The 15,378-nt window shown below is 38.4% G+C and overlaps 1 protein-coding gene across 2 annotated transcripts in view; it reads right to left on the bottom strand.

Moving 5' to 3' along the window:
- CAMKMT (calmodulin-lysine N-methyltransferase) overlaps positions 1 to 15,378 on the bottom strand; it is a 218,461-nt gene that overhangs the window by 103,175 nt on the left and 99,908 nt on the right. Inside the window, exon 4 of one of the 2 annotated variants that reach the window (XM_086460915.1) lies at positions 7,064 to 7,083. The exons of the other annotated variant lie outside the window; for it this stretch is intronic. Coding sequence (XP_086317041.1) covers positions 7,064 to 7,083 — 20 coding nt within the window. The remainder of the gene's footprint in view (positions 1 to 7,063; positions 7,084 to 15,378) is intronic. 2 annotated transcript variants of the gene reach the window in all.

Here is a 15,378-nt window from a genome sequence, read left to right on the forward strand (position 1 = left end):
AGTGCCTCATTAGCAACTTACGTGAATTTTCAGCGTAAAAGCTGACCAGTATTTGCAAATCACGTAGACAACTGAAACTGTAACAGTCCCCCGTCACCTTTCTAGTGGTACACAAAAACGGGAGCAGCCAAACTTCTAACACAAATTATGGAAGAAACAATTACGGTAATTCTAAATTTTAGGTTTATTCTTACCAAACAGTCAAGCCCACTAGGTAGGTACTCAAGACATTTTATAACTTGGAGAAGAAGCAGCCCTACCAACAAGAGGAAACATCTTGTTTTACTTTAATTTCCATTGTCCTCTACTATTTGGAAGCGAGGTGGGAAGCCTTGATGATTTGCCTATGAGCTTGAAGCAATACATCAGACCAAGCTTCCACTGACTTTGGGAGCGTAACTTTTCATGTTCAACTTCTCCACAAAACCAGTTTTGTTTCAAACATGTAGTTGGAATTTTAATACTCATAATACTCAATTAATATAGAGTATGCACCAGTGATGCACCCTTGCAGCAAAGGTGGCTAATGGCATCCTGGGCTGCATTAGGAGCGTTGTCAGCAGGTCAAAGGAGGTGATCCCTCTCCTCTACTCAGCACTGGTGAAGCCATACCTGGAGCTGAGCTCCCCAGTACAAGAGAGATGTGAAAATACTGGAGAGAGTCCAGCAAAAGGCCACTAAGACCACTAAGGTACTGGAGCATGTATCCTCTGAGGAAAGACTGAGAGAGGTGGGACTGTTTAGGTTGGAGAAGACTCAAGGGGGGGGGAGGATCTCATCAATGCATACAAATATCTGAATGGAGGGTACAAAGAAGACAGAACCAGGCTCTTTTCAGTGGTGCCCAGTAACAGGACAAGAGGCAATGGGTGCAAACTGAAACACAGGAGGTTCCTCTTGAACATCAGGAAATACTTTTTTACTGTGAGCACTGGGACAGGTTGACAGGGAGGTTGTGGAATGTCCATCCTTGGAGAAATTCAAAAGCCATCTGGACATGGTCTTGGGCAACCAGCTCTAGATGGCCCCGACGGGTGAACAATTGGCTGACAGGTCAGGCTCAAAGAGTTACAGTAAATGGGGTTACACCAGGCTGCTGGCCAGTCACTGGTGGGGTTCCTCAGGGTGCAATTTTAGGGCCAGTGCTCTTTAATGTTTTTATAAATAATTTGGATGCAGGAATCGAACGTACATTAAGTAAGTTTGCCAATGACATTAAACTAGGAGAAGCTGTGGACTCCCTCAAGGGTAGAGAGGCCTTACAAAGAGATCTGGATAGACTAGAGAGCTAGGCAGTCACCAATAGTACAAACTTTAACAAGAGCAAGTGCCAGATTCTCCGTATGGGATGGAGTAACCCTGGTTATACACATAAATTAGGGGATAGCCCTATGGAAAGAGATCTAGGGGTTTGGGTTGATGGCAAGTTGAATATGAGTCAACGGAGTGCCCTGGCAGCCCAAAGGGCCAACTGTGTCCTGGGGCGCATCAAGCACAGAACAGCTAGCCAGTCGAGGGAGGTGATTGTCCCACCCTACACTGCACTGGTGTGGCCTCGCCTCAAGTACTGTGTGCGGTTTTGCGTGCCTCAATATAAGGACATCAAACTATTAGACTGCGTCCAAAGGAGGGCAACTAGACAGTGAAAGGTTTCAAGGGCAAGACTTATGAGGGGCGGCTGAGGTCACTTGGCTTGCTCAGCTTAGAGAGGTTCAGGAGTGACCTCAATACAGTCTATAACTTTCTCAAGGGGGGCAGCAGAGGGGAAGGTGCTGATCTCCTCTCTCTGTCACCAGCAATAAGACACGAGGAAATGGAATGAAGCTGTGTCAGAGGAAGTTCAGATTGGACATTAGGAAAAAGTTCTTCACCGAGAGGGTGGTCAGTCACTGGAATAAGCTCCCTAGGAAGTGGTCACAGCACCAAGCTCGTCAGAATTCAAGGAGTGTCTGGACAATGCTCTAACTTATATGATTTAGTTTTAGGTGTTCCTACAAGAAGCAGGGAGTTGGACTCAATGATCTTTACAAGTCCCTTCCATTCTGTGATGAGCAGGGGGGTTGGATCAGATGACCTCCAGAGGTCCCTTCCAACCTCAACCCCTTTGTGATTCTACCACAAAGCCAAATTAATCTAATCCATACTAATTAAGTACGCAATTGTGTAACAAGGGAAATATTTTAACCTATCCACTCAATTACCTCCCCTCAGGAAGGACTGCATCTTCTCCAACACGAAAACTATTATGTGGCACTTACATATCCTGCTTTGTAGGCAAGAGTCATATTTCCCTTCATTTTTAATGTTTTTAATATACATACATATATATAAATTCATATTAAATACATATACCTAGCCTTCAATACAGAAAAATGCACGGTTTCATGGAAAATGCTATAGTGAGGAACACATTGTGTGCTTTTCAGACACACAGAGAAGCAGTATCCAGTTGTCTTGTTGAACAAAGCCTAACATTACTGCCTTCATATACCCTTCTGTTGAACGTAGATATCTACAGCTAATTACAACCAGCATGTGATATTTACAGAGACATTGTAAAGGTCCCAACTCCTCCATCAAGCTCAGCAGAAAAGACATTACTTTACCTGCATCAGTCTTTGCAAAAGGCTTGGCTCTAGGTGTAGAATAAAGAAAAAGGCAAAATTAAGGTTGGCTATGATGACAGAATGAAGACGACAAGATGATGTAGGAGGCAAATGTTTGGAACAGTGGAACACAAGTATATTTTTAGTGAAATCTATAAGGTCTCAAGAGACCTTTCTACTTCACGCTGTACAGCGTAAACCTAAAGGAAAAAAACAAACAAAAAAGCCCCATAACAAAACCAAACCAATTTCCTAACCTACCTCTGTAGGGCAACAAGTATTACACAATATGAATACGTGAAAACTCCATGTGACTACACATGTAAACCTATTTTCTTGGATGAAAGATCTAGTAATGGAATTTAGCAAACATCAAGGAAGCCGGGAATAAACAATGTAAATAATGGACCTTTTCAAACTGAAAACAGATGAAAGAATTGATTCAAGCGGAACATAAAAGATACGTTAAAATAGGCTCAATTTGTATTTGATCTGATTTTCTTATTGTTTGTCTTAAGTAATTTAAAATAGTTACTAAAATTAATTAGTTTTAACAATTTTAAACACAAATATTTTAATATTTCCAAAAACACTTCTGGGAAAGGTACATTGGATTCTACCATTCTTTAAACTCAACAAGAATAATCTAATAGGTCCTTCAGAAACATAATTTTTTCAATGGGATTCACATTTATCAGGAAAAAAAAATCATTTAAGTTTAAGTAAAACTATTTTATACCAAGTATCTTTCTGCATTTCCTGAAATGAAGAAGATCAAAGTCTCTCACACCCCAAAAGTCACAAGAAATGTTCTTTGACACAATGCTCTTTAGAAGAAATACGCATTTGTCAGAGCAACTATTTTCAGTTTGGGATCAATCACATTCAATCTGTTCTAATACAGACAGCTGCCACCATTCACAAAAGTCAGTATTTTCTAGATAATGCCATATTGCTGTATTCGTGTATGTCTTTATACACATATACACACAGATACTTGCTTGTTGGGAAACTTGTAAGTTTTCACCAAATGGAATCATGGCATTAAAAAAAAGTGTTCATGATTATGGCCAAATAAACAGAAGTGTTTGGGGACTTAGTACACAGAGACCTTAACAGAGGAGTCAGAAACAGCGATTTCAAATCAATTGGTTGATTAATTAGGAAGATTTCTAATCAGTGGCTTGCACTGGAATTGAACCTTAGTAACCTGACAAATTTCAGATTAATGCATTCCATAAGGAATGAATCCAGAGAGAACAGACCTTGCTCCCAGAGTTGACATATGAAACTCACTGAAGGAATCATTATAGAAATTTTCAACACAATAGTCTCTGTAAATGGGCCCATGAGAAGAGACGTGATAATACTGAATAATTACCTTGGAAGGCTGATTAATATATTTCATGGCCACTATCATCCACGAGTTGCTTCATAATTCTATATACACTCACGTATTTTGATGTCCCATGTTTTCAAAAAAGGCTTCCAAACATAAATGTAAAGCTTCTGCATTTCTTGACAGAACTGAAGGTATCATGGATGCTCAGACATTTCAGCTGTTCAGGTATTCAAATTTCATTATTGTGTATCAAAAATGTGATTAACACATGGAAGTACAGTGTGGCAATTCTGTCACAGAATAAGGGAAATTTTACAGAACAGATGGTATTTTCAGCATTATGCTAGTTCCTTATTTAAATATTGTTTGGCATCTATATCCTACTGAAACTGGCATAGTACCTAGTGAGGGAGGCATGCTGCCATCTCAACATATGGGGACAAATGTTGGTTGGTAAGAGAGGGTAAACAAATCCTATGGGCTTACTGAGGGCAGGATTCCTAAAGAAATGTTACAATTACTCTTCTTTGATCATTCATATTATGGTGACAGCAACGAGAGATTTTTTTCAGAAACTGAATAAACAGCCTTTAATAATGATAATGAAATTTGGAGGTTTGGATTTACATTAAAATGAAGCTTGAACTTAACTAACTGAAAAACATCACAAAAAAAGATTAAAGCTGCTAGAACTGTACAAGTGTTTTTGCTCTCTTAAAAAGTAAGTATTCAAATGAGTCCTATTCTACTGTAAATTAAAAGCAAGATCAAAAGAAAGGTAGGTTAGTACTGACTCCCAAAATAATAATGAAATTTCATCAATTTAAGAAAGTCAACTGAAATGTATCAACTTTAATTCTTCACAAAGTATGAGTCATACCTTGCAACAGATCCTTATACAGATGCTGTTGTCCTCTATGGACTAGAATAACATATGAAGCACAAAATACTAACAAACAGCTGCAGCCTATGAAGATGGTTACTAATTCTCACATGGTGAATTTCACAGGCCTGGGGAGAAAATTAATTTGAAGTACTCTTCACAAAATTCATGCTTTAATGCCTGTTATTTTTGCGTGTAAGACACAGCTTCAAAGGAGCAAATCTTAAGCAAAACTGTGCTATCATAAATTGTAAACTTCCAAGGGATTAAAATATTTGAGACTATTTAAGGTTTAGTTATACTTGGCACAATTCTAAAAGTTTACAAAACCTGAATGTCAGCTTAGAAATACTTCCTAGCAAAAAGGCAAGAAATTAATAACATTTAGTAATGTTAGAGTTCTCTAAAATTAATTTCTTGAAATATTGCCAGTATAATATATGTAAGAAATATGGGCGAAACTGCAATGAAATACTAAGATTATTCATAAAGCTGATGTAACCTACCTTTTCCTGTATCAGTATTAGATGCAGGCTTCCTATCATTCTGAGCTACAAAAGCCTTGTTCACTCATTTTAACACAATTTATTACATCATATCTAATCCTTTCAGAGTAACATTCTTCCTGAACAATTCAGAACCCTGATGTACTGTCAGGAGCATGAAGCTGACGAAGTAATATGTTTTTTCTACCTCTAATTTCTTATACTTCTATTAGCAGTTCTATTTCATGTTATAACTGCAGGTTGGCATTCAGGGAGGCATTCTGTATAGCAATGCATCACCTCAATCCAGAAGGAAAAATGAAAAAAAAAAAGACAAAAGACAAAGGTTCAACCCATCTTGTCATTCATCCATGTAGCAAGACGTAGCTGTGAAATACAATTCCAATCATGTATTTGTAACTTAAAAAAAAAAATCTAATCACGCAATACTCTGAACAAAAGCAAGACACATCTTGAAGTTAATGGATAATACTGTATACAATACAGACCTTTCTAGAAGGTTAGATTTCTGGATGTATTTTTTAAGAAGTCAGTTATCTGCGGTTTAGCCTTATGTCACAGCTATTCCAGTTACTCGAGAAAGCTTTAAATAAGGATTTAATGTACTACCTACCCATGTAACCTTCCAGGTCATTCAGTCAACTGCATGTCAGATGTCAACTGCTGCATTGGTCAATTACAGGCACTTGAATATCATGTTTGCCACTTGCTGAAGATGTCAGAATTCTCAGAGACTTCAGAATGTCACAAAGTTCACAATTTCAGCATATATCTAATGTTTTCTTTCCATGAAAATCATCATACACAAAGACACGCTTGCTTTACAAAGATTTCTTAAATGGCACATGGGTTTTAGCTGCTCTGGCATGGATGTTACATTACGCTAAATTAACAAGGAGAGTATAGTTTGATTTATTTTCTATTTAAGAAAGGTGCTCCATATAATAATGTGAAGTTGTAAAATCTTTACAGATGAAGTAAGGATGAAGGAGGAGCAGTACGTTGTTGAAAATGCACGTTTAATTTTTATAATGTTCACCACCTTGTTTGCACTATAGGATTTTAACACTTGATCCCACTTGCCTTTTCCATGACTCGTCTCTCTATTTTACATCTAAGATCAGCAAACACATTAGGCAAAATTACTGCCTAGGATTTCCTTCCCTGACACTTTCCAAGTCACAGTCTTCCATCCTGACCACACCGAAGGGACTTGCACTAGTTTCCAGCAACCTGCCTGCCAAAGCTTAAACCCAACACACTTTTCCCAATCCTTTTAACTTGCCAGTCACACTCAACACCACAAAGCCTTAAAAATCTTTTTCCCTGTCAGCTTTTGTGAGTTAGCTCTCTACCACTACTTTTCTTACTACACTAATTATGCCCTTATTTTGTCAAGTATCAATCTCAGCCCCTCATTTTACTTGTATGTGCTTAGAAACTGAACAACAACATTCACTGACATAAACTGAATTATCATCCCTGTGCAGCTATACCACATATCTATTCGTCTAATTGCCTCCCCTTTTTCCAAGTAGATTTCTGGCTTTGTCTTTCTTGAGCACTCAGTTATAGGTAGAATAACCTTGTGTCACAGCCATTACAAATCTATTTTTGGCCAGCCATTGCAGTATCTTGCTATGGCTGCAATCCCATACAGCCTAGACAAAGACCTGGATCTTCCTCTCCAAGCCCATTCAATCTCCCTTTCTCAGCCATTATGGACAGCACTGCCATCCTCCTGGTCTCTTTCTATTAGTAATGGTGTATCATCTCAGATTCAACTTCTCAGGACTCCCAGAATCAAGGAGCACCAAACTCCTACAGATTAAGTCTTTATAACTTCTCTTTCAAGTAGGCTTTTCCCACCTCTCTAACAGCATATGGTTTCACAATGTTTTCCTTCCATGAAAATTGCCATAAGAAAGACACTTCCAGCCAACATTTCTTGTGAAACTAGATTTTTTTGTTTGGTTGCATGAGTAGCAAATGCTGTGCTATCCTAAATTAACAGAGTCATAGTGTACTTCAATTACTTCGTAAGTGAACGAGTTCAAATGAATAATTGGGCCAAAACACAAGAACCTCACAATGCACGTTGCTCCTCAAGTACTATATTCGTAACCGTGAAAAGGGTTCACAAAGACCCTCTTCAGGGTTTACAATTTACTTGCAATTTCTGTATATCCTCCATGGGAATTTCATGTGACTAACTGATTTTCTTATCATCTTAAAAAAACTTGCAATCTTATGGAAATTGTGTAAACATATGAAAACAAGGCAAAACTACAGAATAAACTCTTAAAGCTGTAGGAGCTTTAAGAGCAACTACACAATATATTATGTTGCAAAGAATGAACAGATTGGAAAGCCTGAGTAAGGTCTATGAAGAGGTAGGTATCACCTCTCAGAAATAGTGAGGAAAAAAATAAAAAATGGAAACCCTAAAATAGCTACCAACTGCAAACAGTGGATGTTATCATGCGATTTAAGAATTTCTTACTTTGTTTTCACTTGGCTCTTATTCAGACAGAATCCTTCCAAAATCAATGGGAAAATATTATCATAAATGCGAGATGAATAATCCATGCTCAGTAATTTTGCTTGCAATTCTGTTCATCCTCATTCTAGAATATCACAAACATAACCAGTTTTCAAAAAATATATAAAAATTTGGGGTTTGACATATCTCCCTCCCATCTGCTCAAAATAAACTTGGAACTAGAAAATACGTATGAAAACATTGTGATAATAACTAATGACACTCACAGTCTTAAGGGAAATGCTTTCTCTGTTAACCAGACAAGTAAAATCCTATTACTCAATACGTACAATTAAAAAATTGGAACTATCTTGTCATAAAGAAGAGTATTAAAGAATATTGTACTTGCAAAACAAAACAACGTTTTATTAAATTATTGAAAGGTTTGAAATCAGAGGGCAACTTTTAGGGTTCTTTACCATGAAACCCTGGCAATATTCGCGGGGCAAAACAATTTCTACGACTGTATGATGCTAAACTTAAAATATCACACGAAACCATGCACTGATGTCCACTTACGTTTGTCTTTGAGAGCAGATTTTATAACTACAAACATCTTACATTGATATGATTCGATAAGGCAAGGAAGTCTGTAATTCTAAAGACAATTTGCAAAATTGAATATATTAATGAATACTCAGATTTTGCTACCAAATGAGTGATGAAATGAATATAGCTTTCCTGAATCATAAGATGAGGACATGTCTGTATAAGAATTTAATTCAAACTAAACGAAGGTGTGAAATTAAGGTACCTTACTGAAAATGGAATTTAGTACACTGTAACTAAGGCAGTTAAAATTTACATCTTCATTTGACTGACTTGCCACACGGACTATCCATAATGTTCAACACTTCTTTAGAGAGAGTACTACAGTTTTTTCATGGGACAAAAAAAACCCTAAAATGTTGGGTTGCATTAGCAAGAACTTTTACTGGGAACAGGATGTAATTTTTAATTTTGTTTTGGCAACGCAGTGCAAGATCTATGCCTCTTCTTGCAAGCAGATGCACATTTGGTATGTCCCACAATGCTGGCAAAGACATAAGAACACACCTACAAAGAATGCTGCAATAGCATAGATGCAGCACATGAAGAAAATATTTAAATTGCTAAAGAAGCTTGATCACTTAGTGACTACTAGAATTGTCCTGGAGATAGGCTAGTCACTAGTCTAAGTTTGCAGGCTACTGAACTACTTTAAGCAGCAAATGTTGAATGAAAAAAGTTGTGACATGCCAAAAAAGAAATTACATGCTCCAGATACCAATACATTAATATCATCCTGAAAATGTTTTCTGTGAAACAGAATTAGAGTAAATCACATTATTTGGCATAACAAGCAAGAAAATTCAAAATACAACCAGTTAGACACTCGGTATGTACAAGGGCACATGCAAAAGCGCACTTCTTACTTACATCTTCTTAAACCCATCTATAAGCAAAAGAACTCAGAAAGTAAAGGGAAAAGTATAATAGACCAAAAGAAAAGCCAAGGCATAGGAACTCTAAATTTAAAAGGCAAAACTAGTTTGCATGCTCCAAAATCAGACATTTTGCCCAGAGCAGCAAAAGTAAACATATTAAAATTCTTAAAGTAACAAAACCCCTCATGTCGGTCAAGCATTCATATTTAGAAATATTTGCCATGCATAAGTACACTTAACCCACAGCATTATAAAGTCAACTGCAATTGAGTCTCCTACTGACTTCGAGAACCATTAGAAGAGTTTATGCATTACCAAAGACAGACTACTAAAATTTAGTTTGTATCTTACAGCTTATGAACATGCATCATCTGCTGAAGTCTGTCTCTAATTTGCAAAACAGAATGCAGGATTCCAGTATTAATATTGACACAGTTTTCACTCCTACGAAATGAGGAAGTATCAATTACTAAATTAACAAAGTTGTCTGAATAGAGAACATCTCAGCACTTGATATAACGAAACAGCCTCTAGCTTTCCTTTTGCTTAAGGGTTCAAAGAAACAACTCCAGAACTAAAAGTCTGAGCTGCTACAGTTTTAGCTTTGGAGAAATACCTCTGCGCAGCAACTATAGCATTGCATCCTGTAATGGGTCTGCATGGCAAGGTTTTGGTAGCGGGAGTTTTACAGCGGTGGCTTCTGTGAGAAGCTGCTAGAAGTTTCCCCTATGTCCGATACAGCCAACGACAGCTGGCTTTAAGACGGGCCCACCGCTGGCCAAGGCCGAGCCAATCAGCGATGGTGGTTGTGCCTCTGGGATAATGTATTTAAGAGAGGAAAAAAGTTATGGCTCAGCAGTAATTGCATAAGAGAGAGGAGTGAGAACATGTGAGAGAATTATTCTGCAGACACCCAGGCCAGTGAAGAAGGAGGGGGAGGAGGTGCTCCAGGCACCGGAGCAGCGATTCCCCTGCAGCCTGTGATGAAGACCATGGTGAGGCAGGCTGTGCCCCTGCAGCCCATGGGCGGTGGAGCAGATGACTGCCCACACCCCGTGGAGGACCCACGCTGGAGTAGGTGGATACCTGAAGGAAGCTGTGAACCTGTGGGAAGCCTGCACCGGAGCAGGCTCCTGGCAGGACCTGTGACCCATGTTGAGAGAGAGAGAAGCCCACGCAACATCACACACGTCAAACCCTCAGCCTCACTATTACATATGAGAAAACAACTACTACAGAAAAGCAAAGAACGTCAGCTTTGCTCCCTAAAGAACTGCAAAGATTGACTAGGAAGTACTACTGGAGAAGCAGTCTTCAGAAAAGGACAGGATGGCAATGCAAGCTCTTACACTATGAAATGATTCAGGGTATCACAAGATGGACCAGGGAAACTCAGAGAAACACAGTGAAATTTTCTACCAATTGTTCACATTATTTGTTGATAAAAGTGACGTACAAGCTTGTTTGTACTTCACACACGGAAGACTTTTTTCCAGACCAGATCACCCACCGACACGAAAACGCAAGTGTTACAATGCTGCCAAGTTCAGCAAGACCTGTGGTGAACTCCTCTGGTAAAGCAGTCACAGAAAATGAAGCTGCCCAATCCATATCCATATGAAGCTACCACATCCATATCTTCAAGGTTTCTAAAGGATTAGAAGAGAAGATTCTCCTCCTTTTCAAACACATGGAAACACCTCAGCCCCACACAACATTTTCATTGCAATATAGTCACCATGGTCAAGTGCAAGGGGTCCCAAGACGATGAAATTTTGGAATGCCATTTTCTTCTTTAATATTGCCACACTCATCTCCCATAAAACCCCTCACTCAGACACACACAGAGTAAGACAGAAGAGCAGAAAGGTCTTTAAACTAAGGATCTTTTATTTGGTCAGCCTTCTAGTGTACCGTATCAAGTTCAGAGAAAATTAAATGAGGAAAACGTTACAACAGCCCAGGGACACTTCTCCTTAAATTTTGTGATTACATTTTAAGTGCTCTTTGTCACAGATATCATAAACTGATTAAATCATTTCATGGCTGACCCCTACTGACTATGCTAAGCGAAAAGAGAGGGCTATTAATAACTACCCATTTCTGACAGCTGCCCAGGGGCAATGTAGCCTTTTGCAGCAATAAAATGACTCCCCAGCTCACTTACTGAATGCTAAATATTGATTCATATTATGAGTGTTGTCAAACACAGACTGCAGTTCTGAAGATCCGTACTGGCAGGTCATCAGGAATAGCATTAGCAAATGTCAGGTCAGGAATCAAAGGGCTGCTGGACTCTTTAGGGATGAGATTTATCGATTCCATAAAACGTGAAACAGATCAAGTACTTGTGATGATGGAAACGGTCATGGCAGAATGAGGCTGAGCCTAGCACGATGTGTATCTCAGAAGAGAAGCATCACACAAAAATGTTGACCACTGAAAATAAGTTTTAAAGGTTGGGATGTCCACAACAAGGACAACCGAAGCTGCAGGCCCACAAAAGACCCTTTTAGGGCTAAAAGTCAGACTTTGAACATGTTTTTGGCCAAAGCCATATATCTAGCTTGCACACACAGGAGACCACACTGCTAGTCTTTTGTATCTGTTCAAATGAATATCGGTGTTGTCCAGACCATATAAGAAACTAATGAATACTACAATCAAAAGTTAAAAAACAATAAAACTTTAAGAGGTCTCTGGCAATTAGATGTTCTGAATAAGATAAGGTAATATTCAGTGTCTATGATTGTTAGAAACACATCCTGAATTCTGAACAACGCCAAAACTATTTAAATTCTGATTTCACATCTGCCACCAGCAGCATTTTATTTAATGAAAATATGTTTCAGGACTTCATTTTAATGGGACTGTGATTTCACACATGCTAATTTTAAAATTTTCCCTCAGCTAGGGAAAATCTGGCATCAAGGTATGGAAAGATGACTGTGGAATGTTGCAAGTAGGCTGAGGAGAGACAAGGCTTGAAGCTTCTTGCTTAAATCAAATACTGACATTTCTTCCATCTTTCTCCTTTCACAGCACTTTCTCTGAAGTGAAACACTAGTACTAGATAATGATTATATCAGTTTAAAACTTGATAGAATGACTTTTAACAGAAAATCTGACTAAAAGGACAAACAATGATATATTCCATGCAGCCAGGAATCTTACTACAGAAATAGTTGTATCCAGGGAATCCCAGACACTGTGTACTCAAAGCAATTTAAGCCTATTCTAAAATTAAACACTATGATTTGGATGGAGGAAAAACCATACCAAATTCTAGTCAAGGAATATAAAATTTTTCTATTTTCTTAATGTTGATCACATTGGTCAAATGGAATATATTAAAATGAATGAATAAATATTTAAATACATTTTCAATAATTTGAAACTACTCTACCTCAGCTATACATTATTTTTTCTGTATGTTGCAATTTTTTTTGTTGTAAAGGTACAACAGACAGTTTATCAATATCCAGGATGCTATTAAAATATCTCTGTAAAAAAAGAGAAAATCTCCATTTAACTTTTACTTTGGATATTTGAAGGGTAATTAGGATGTCTGTAAAGAGAAAAGTGTTCCTAGCTACCTAGGGAAGATAATATCCCAGTATACTGTATTCCCTGCATTGTATGTTCTCCTTCAGAAAATCAGAAATCAAATCACAAATCTGAATATACCATTTGATGCTTACATAGGACACAAGAGCTCAATAAGAGATGATAATTACAAATAATAGACTTGAAAATGAATGGCCTCAACAAACCACAATTTCATATAAAAAGACAAACACTGATGATTTAGAATGATAAAGAAACTATTTGGCAACCTGAGATACAGCTATTAATGGATAAATAGTTCCAAAAGAAGCCACAGAAATACAGAAACCATGAAAGACAAACAATATCCTCCTTTCAGAATTGCTTAAAATCTAAATAGGATGACAATGTAAATCAACTTTAAAATTAATTACTTAATTAAAACCATAAAATTTAAGGGTGGAAATGAACATTAAATAACCAAACACTGTTGAGCACATTTGTAGCTCCTATGATACCTATGGATATTTTGATGCTAAATTCAACAGAGACAAGCTTTTACCTCCTGTGTCCTGCAATTCTGACTACAATGGATGTATAAGAATTGTATAAAGAAAAAAGTAAGAAATGTCTACAAAGGATTTCTGAAAGAAAAATAATTTCAATATTTTCATAAGAAGACCCGAAAAAGAATGTCTTCTCTAAGATATGTATCCCCTAATTAGAATGCCCTCCCATCAAGAAAGCTCTTGAGGAAGTCAATTTAGTCTAGTGACAGTAGCTGTTCTGGAAAATACCCAGCATTTAATGTCACTATCGGCTTTAACTAATCCAAGACGATATCACCACAGAAACACCAGTGCTGGTTCTCTCTCCTTTTCAACAGACATTTCTGCCCATACAGCCACATGCTTAGCTAGGGCAGGCTGAAAGTTGGTTGTGGTGGTGTTGGGACAAATTCATTCTTCTGCCTGAGTTCCCTGAACTTACTTGCTTTGGTTTTACATCAGGGAGGGAAGGAGAGAGGGTCCATGCTGATGTTATGAGGAGCAGGAACAACACCCTTTTAGGAAAAACCCATAGAGCAGTTTAGCTGTATTATGAAATCGCCCTCTCAGGGTGCAGTTCTGTTACACAGGGTGAGTAGTAGTAGATCACTGCTACTTATGAAGGGAGGTCCTCCCCTCCCTATCCATCCTTCAGCTTTTCTCCTTCCCTCCTCCCAGCTGCCTTATGCTGACTCTGGCGCTCATGACGTTCATCCTACTGTAAACCAACTCAGGTCACTAACAAAGAGCAAATCCATACAAAAAAATCCAAAACAAAACCAAACAAATGGTTTTTCTGCCACGTAATTTAATTGACTTACAGAAGGATCCAGCCAGCACAGAGATGGCACAGAGGAAGGACTACTGAAAAGGAGCAGGGTGTGGAAAAGCAGGAGGTAGCAAGCCTTAGATCAGATCAGTTCTCAAGGAACCACAGCCTCAGATTTGTGCAGTATTAGACAAGTAGGACAGGACAGAAAACTTGCTGAAGACCTGGAGATGCTTGAGGGATTACTTAGCAGCCAGCTCTTCATGGCTGTAGGGCTATCATTTCCCAAGTTAGCCAGGCAGCACTATACTGACACAGCCTGAGTAAGCATAAGCAGCTATGCAATGACTCTCAGGGGCAAGGAAGCTGCCTCTGTTGTGCACTGAAGTAGATCAAGCATAAATATAAACGAGACAAAAGTCCCTGGTCTATATTTTAGCACATTACCCACTTAACTCCATAAAAATATCTACATTCCTCTCTTCAAGCTCAGAAGTCTTATCTCAAAGTAAATTTCCAAGTTGCTTCCAGGAACATTCAGGAAGTTTTACTTGTTTTCAGTTGAGTACCTGTCTATGTTCAGGCCATACCTGGGGCTGAAATATAACAGTCGCTCTATCACCCCACAATCCCTCACCAGCCAGGAAGGAGAATCGGGAAAATGAGAGGAGACCCATGGCTTGAAATGAAAACAAATTTAATGAAACAGCACCAATACCAACAAAGGTATACAAAGTGATACTCAGCCAAATTAATGCACAGTGGCCACAATTGACAGGAGAGCAGCCCTCAAGAGCAGGGAAAAGCCAGAGGAAAAGCAGGAGGAACCCCACAGAAACTCTCTCTCCTCAGCCAACCTTCCCCCTTTACAATGACCATGACATTATGGGATGGGCTACACCCGTAGCTAACTCAGGTCAGCTGCCCTGACTGGCTTGACACTGCTAATGGCCTGCCTAGCACTGCCGGGCTGTGATCCTAACCCAGCCAAACCAGGACAGTAAGCAAGCTTTTGGCAAGCACTACCATGTAGACATGTCATTTTAAAAACAGAAATCTGTAGACAGATTGCAACCACTTAAAAATCAAGAAGCTTAATAAAGTATGTATGGCTATTTAAAAATGTAACTGCAAACGTATATTTAACTTCAAAAGTTTGCAAAAATGGATGTCTACCACATCTTTATTTACACATTTTATATACTTGCA

Source organism: Leptosomus discolor, chromosome 2 (assembly GCF_034619465.1).
Source record: "Leptosomus discolor isolate bLepDis1 chromosome 2, bLepDis1.hap2, whole genome shotgun sequence".
NCBI lineage: Eukaryota > Metazoa > Chordata > Aves > Leptosomiformes > Leptosomidae > Leptosomus > Leptosomus discolor.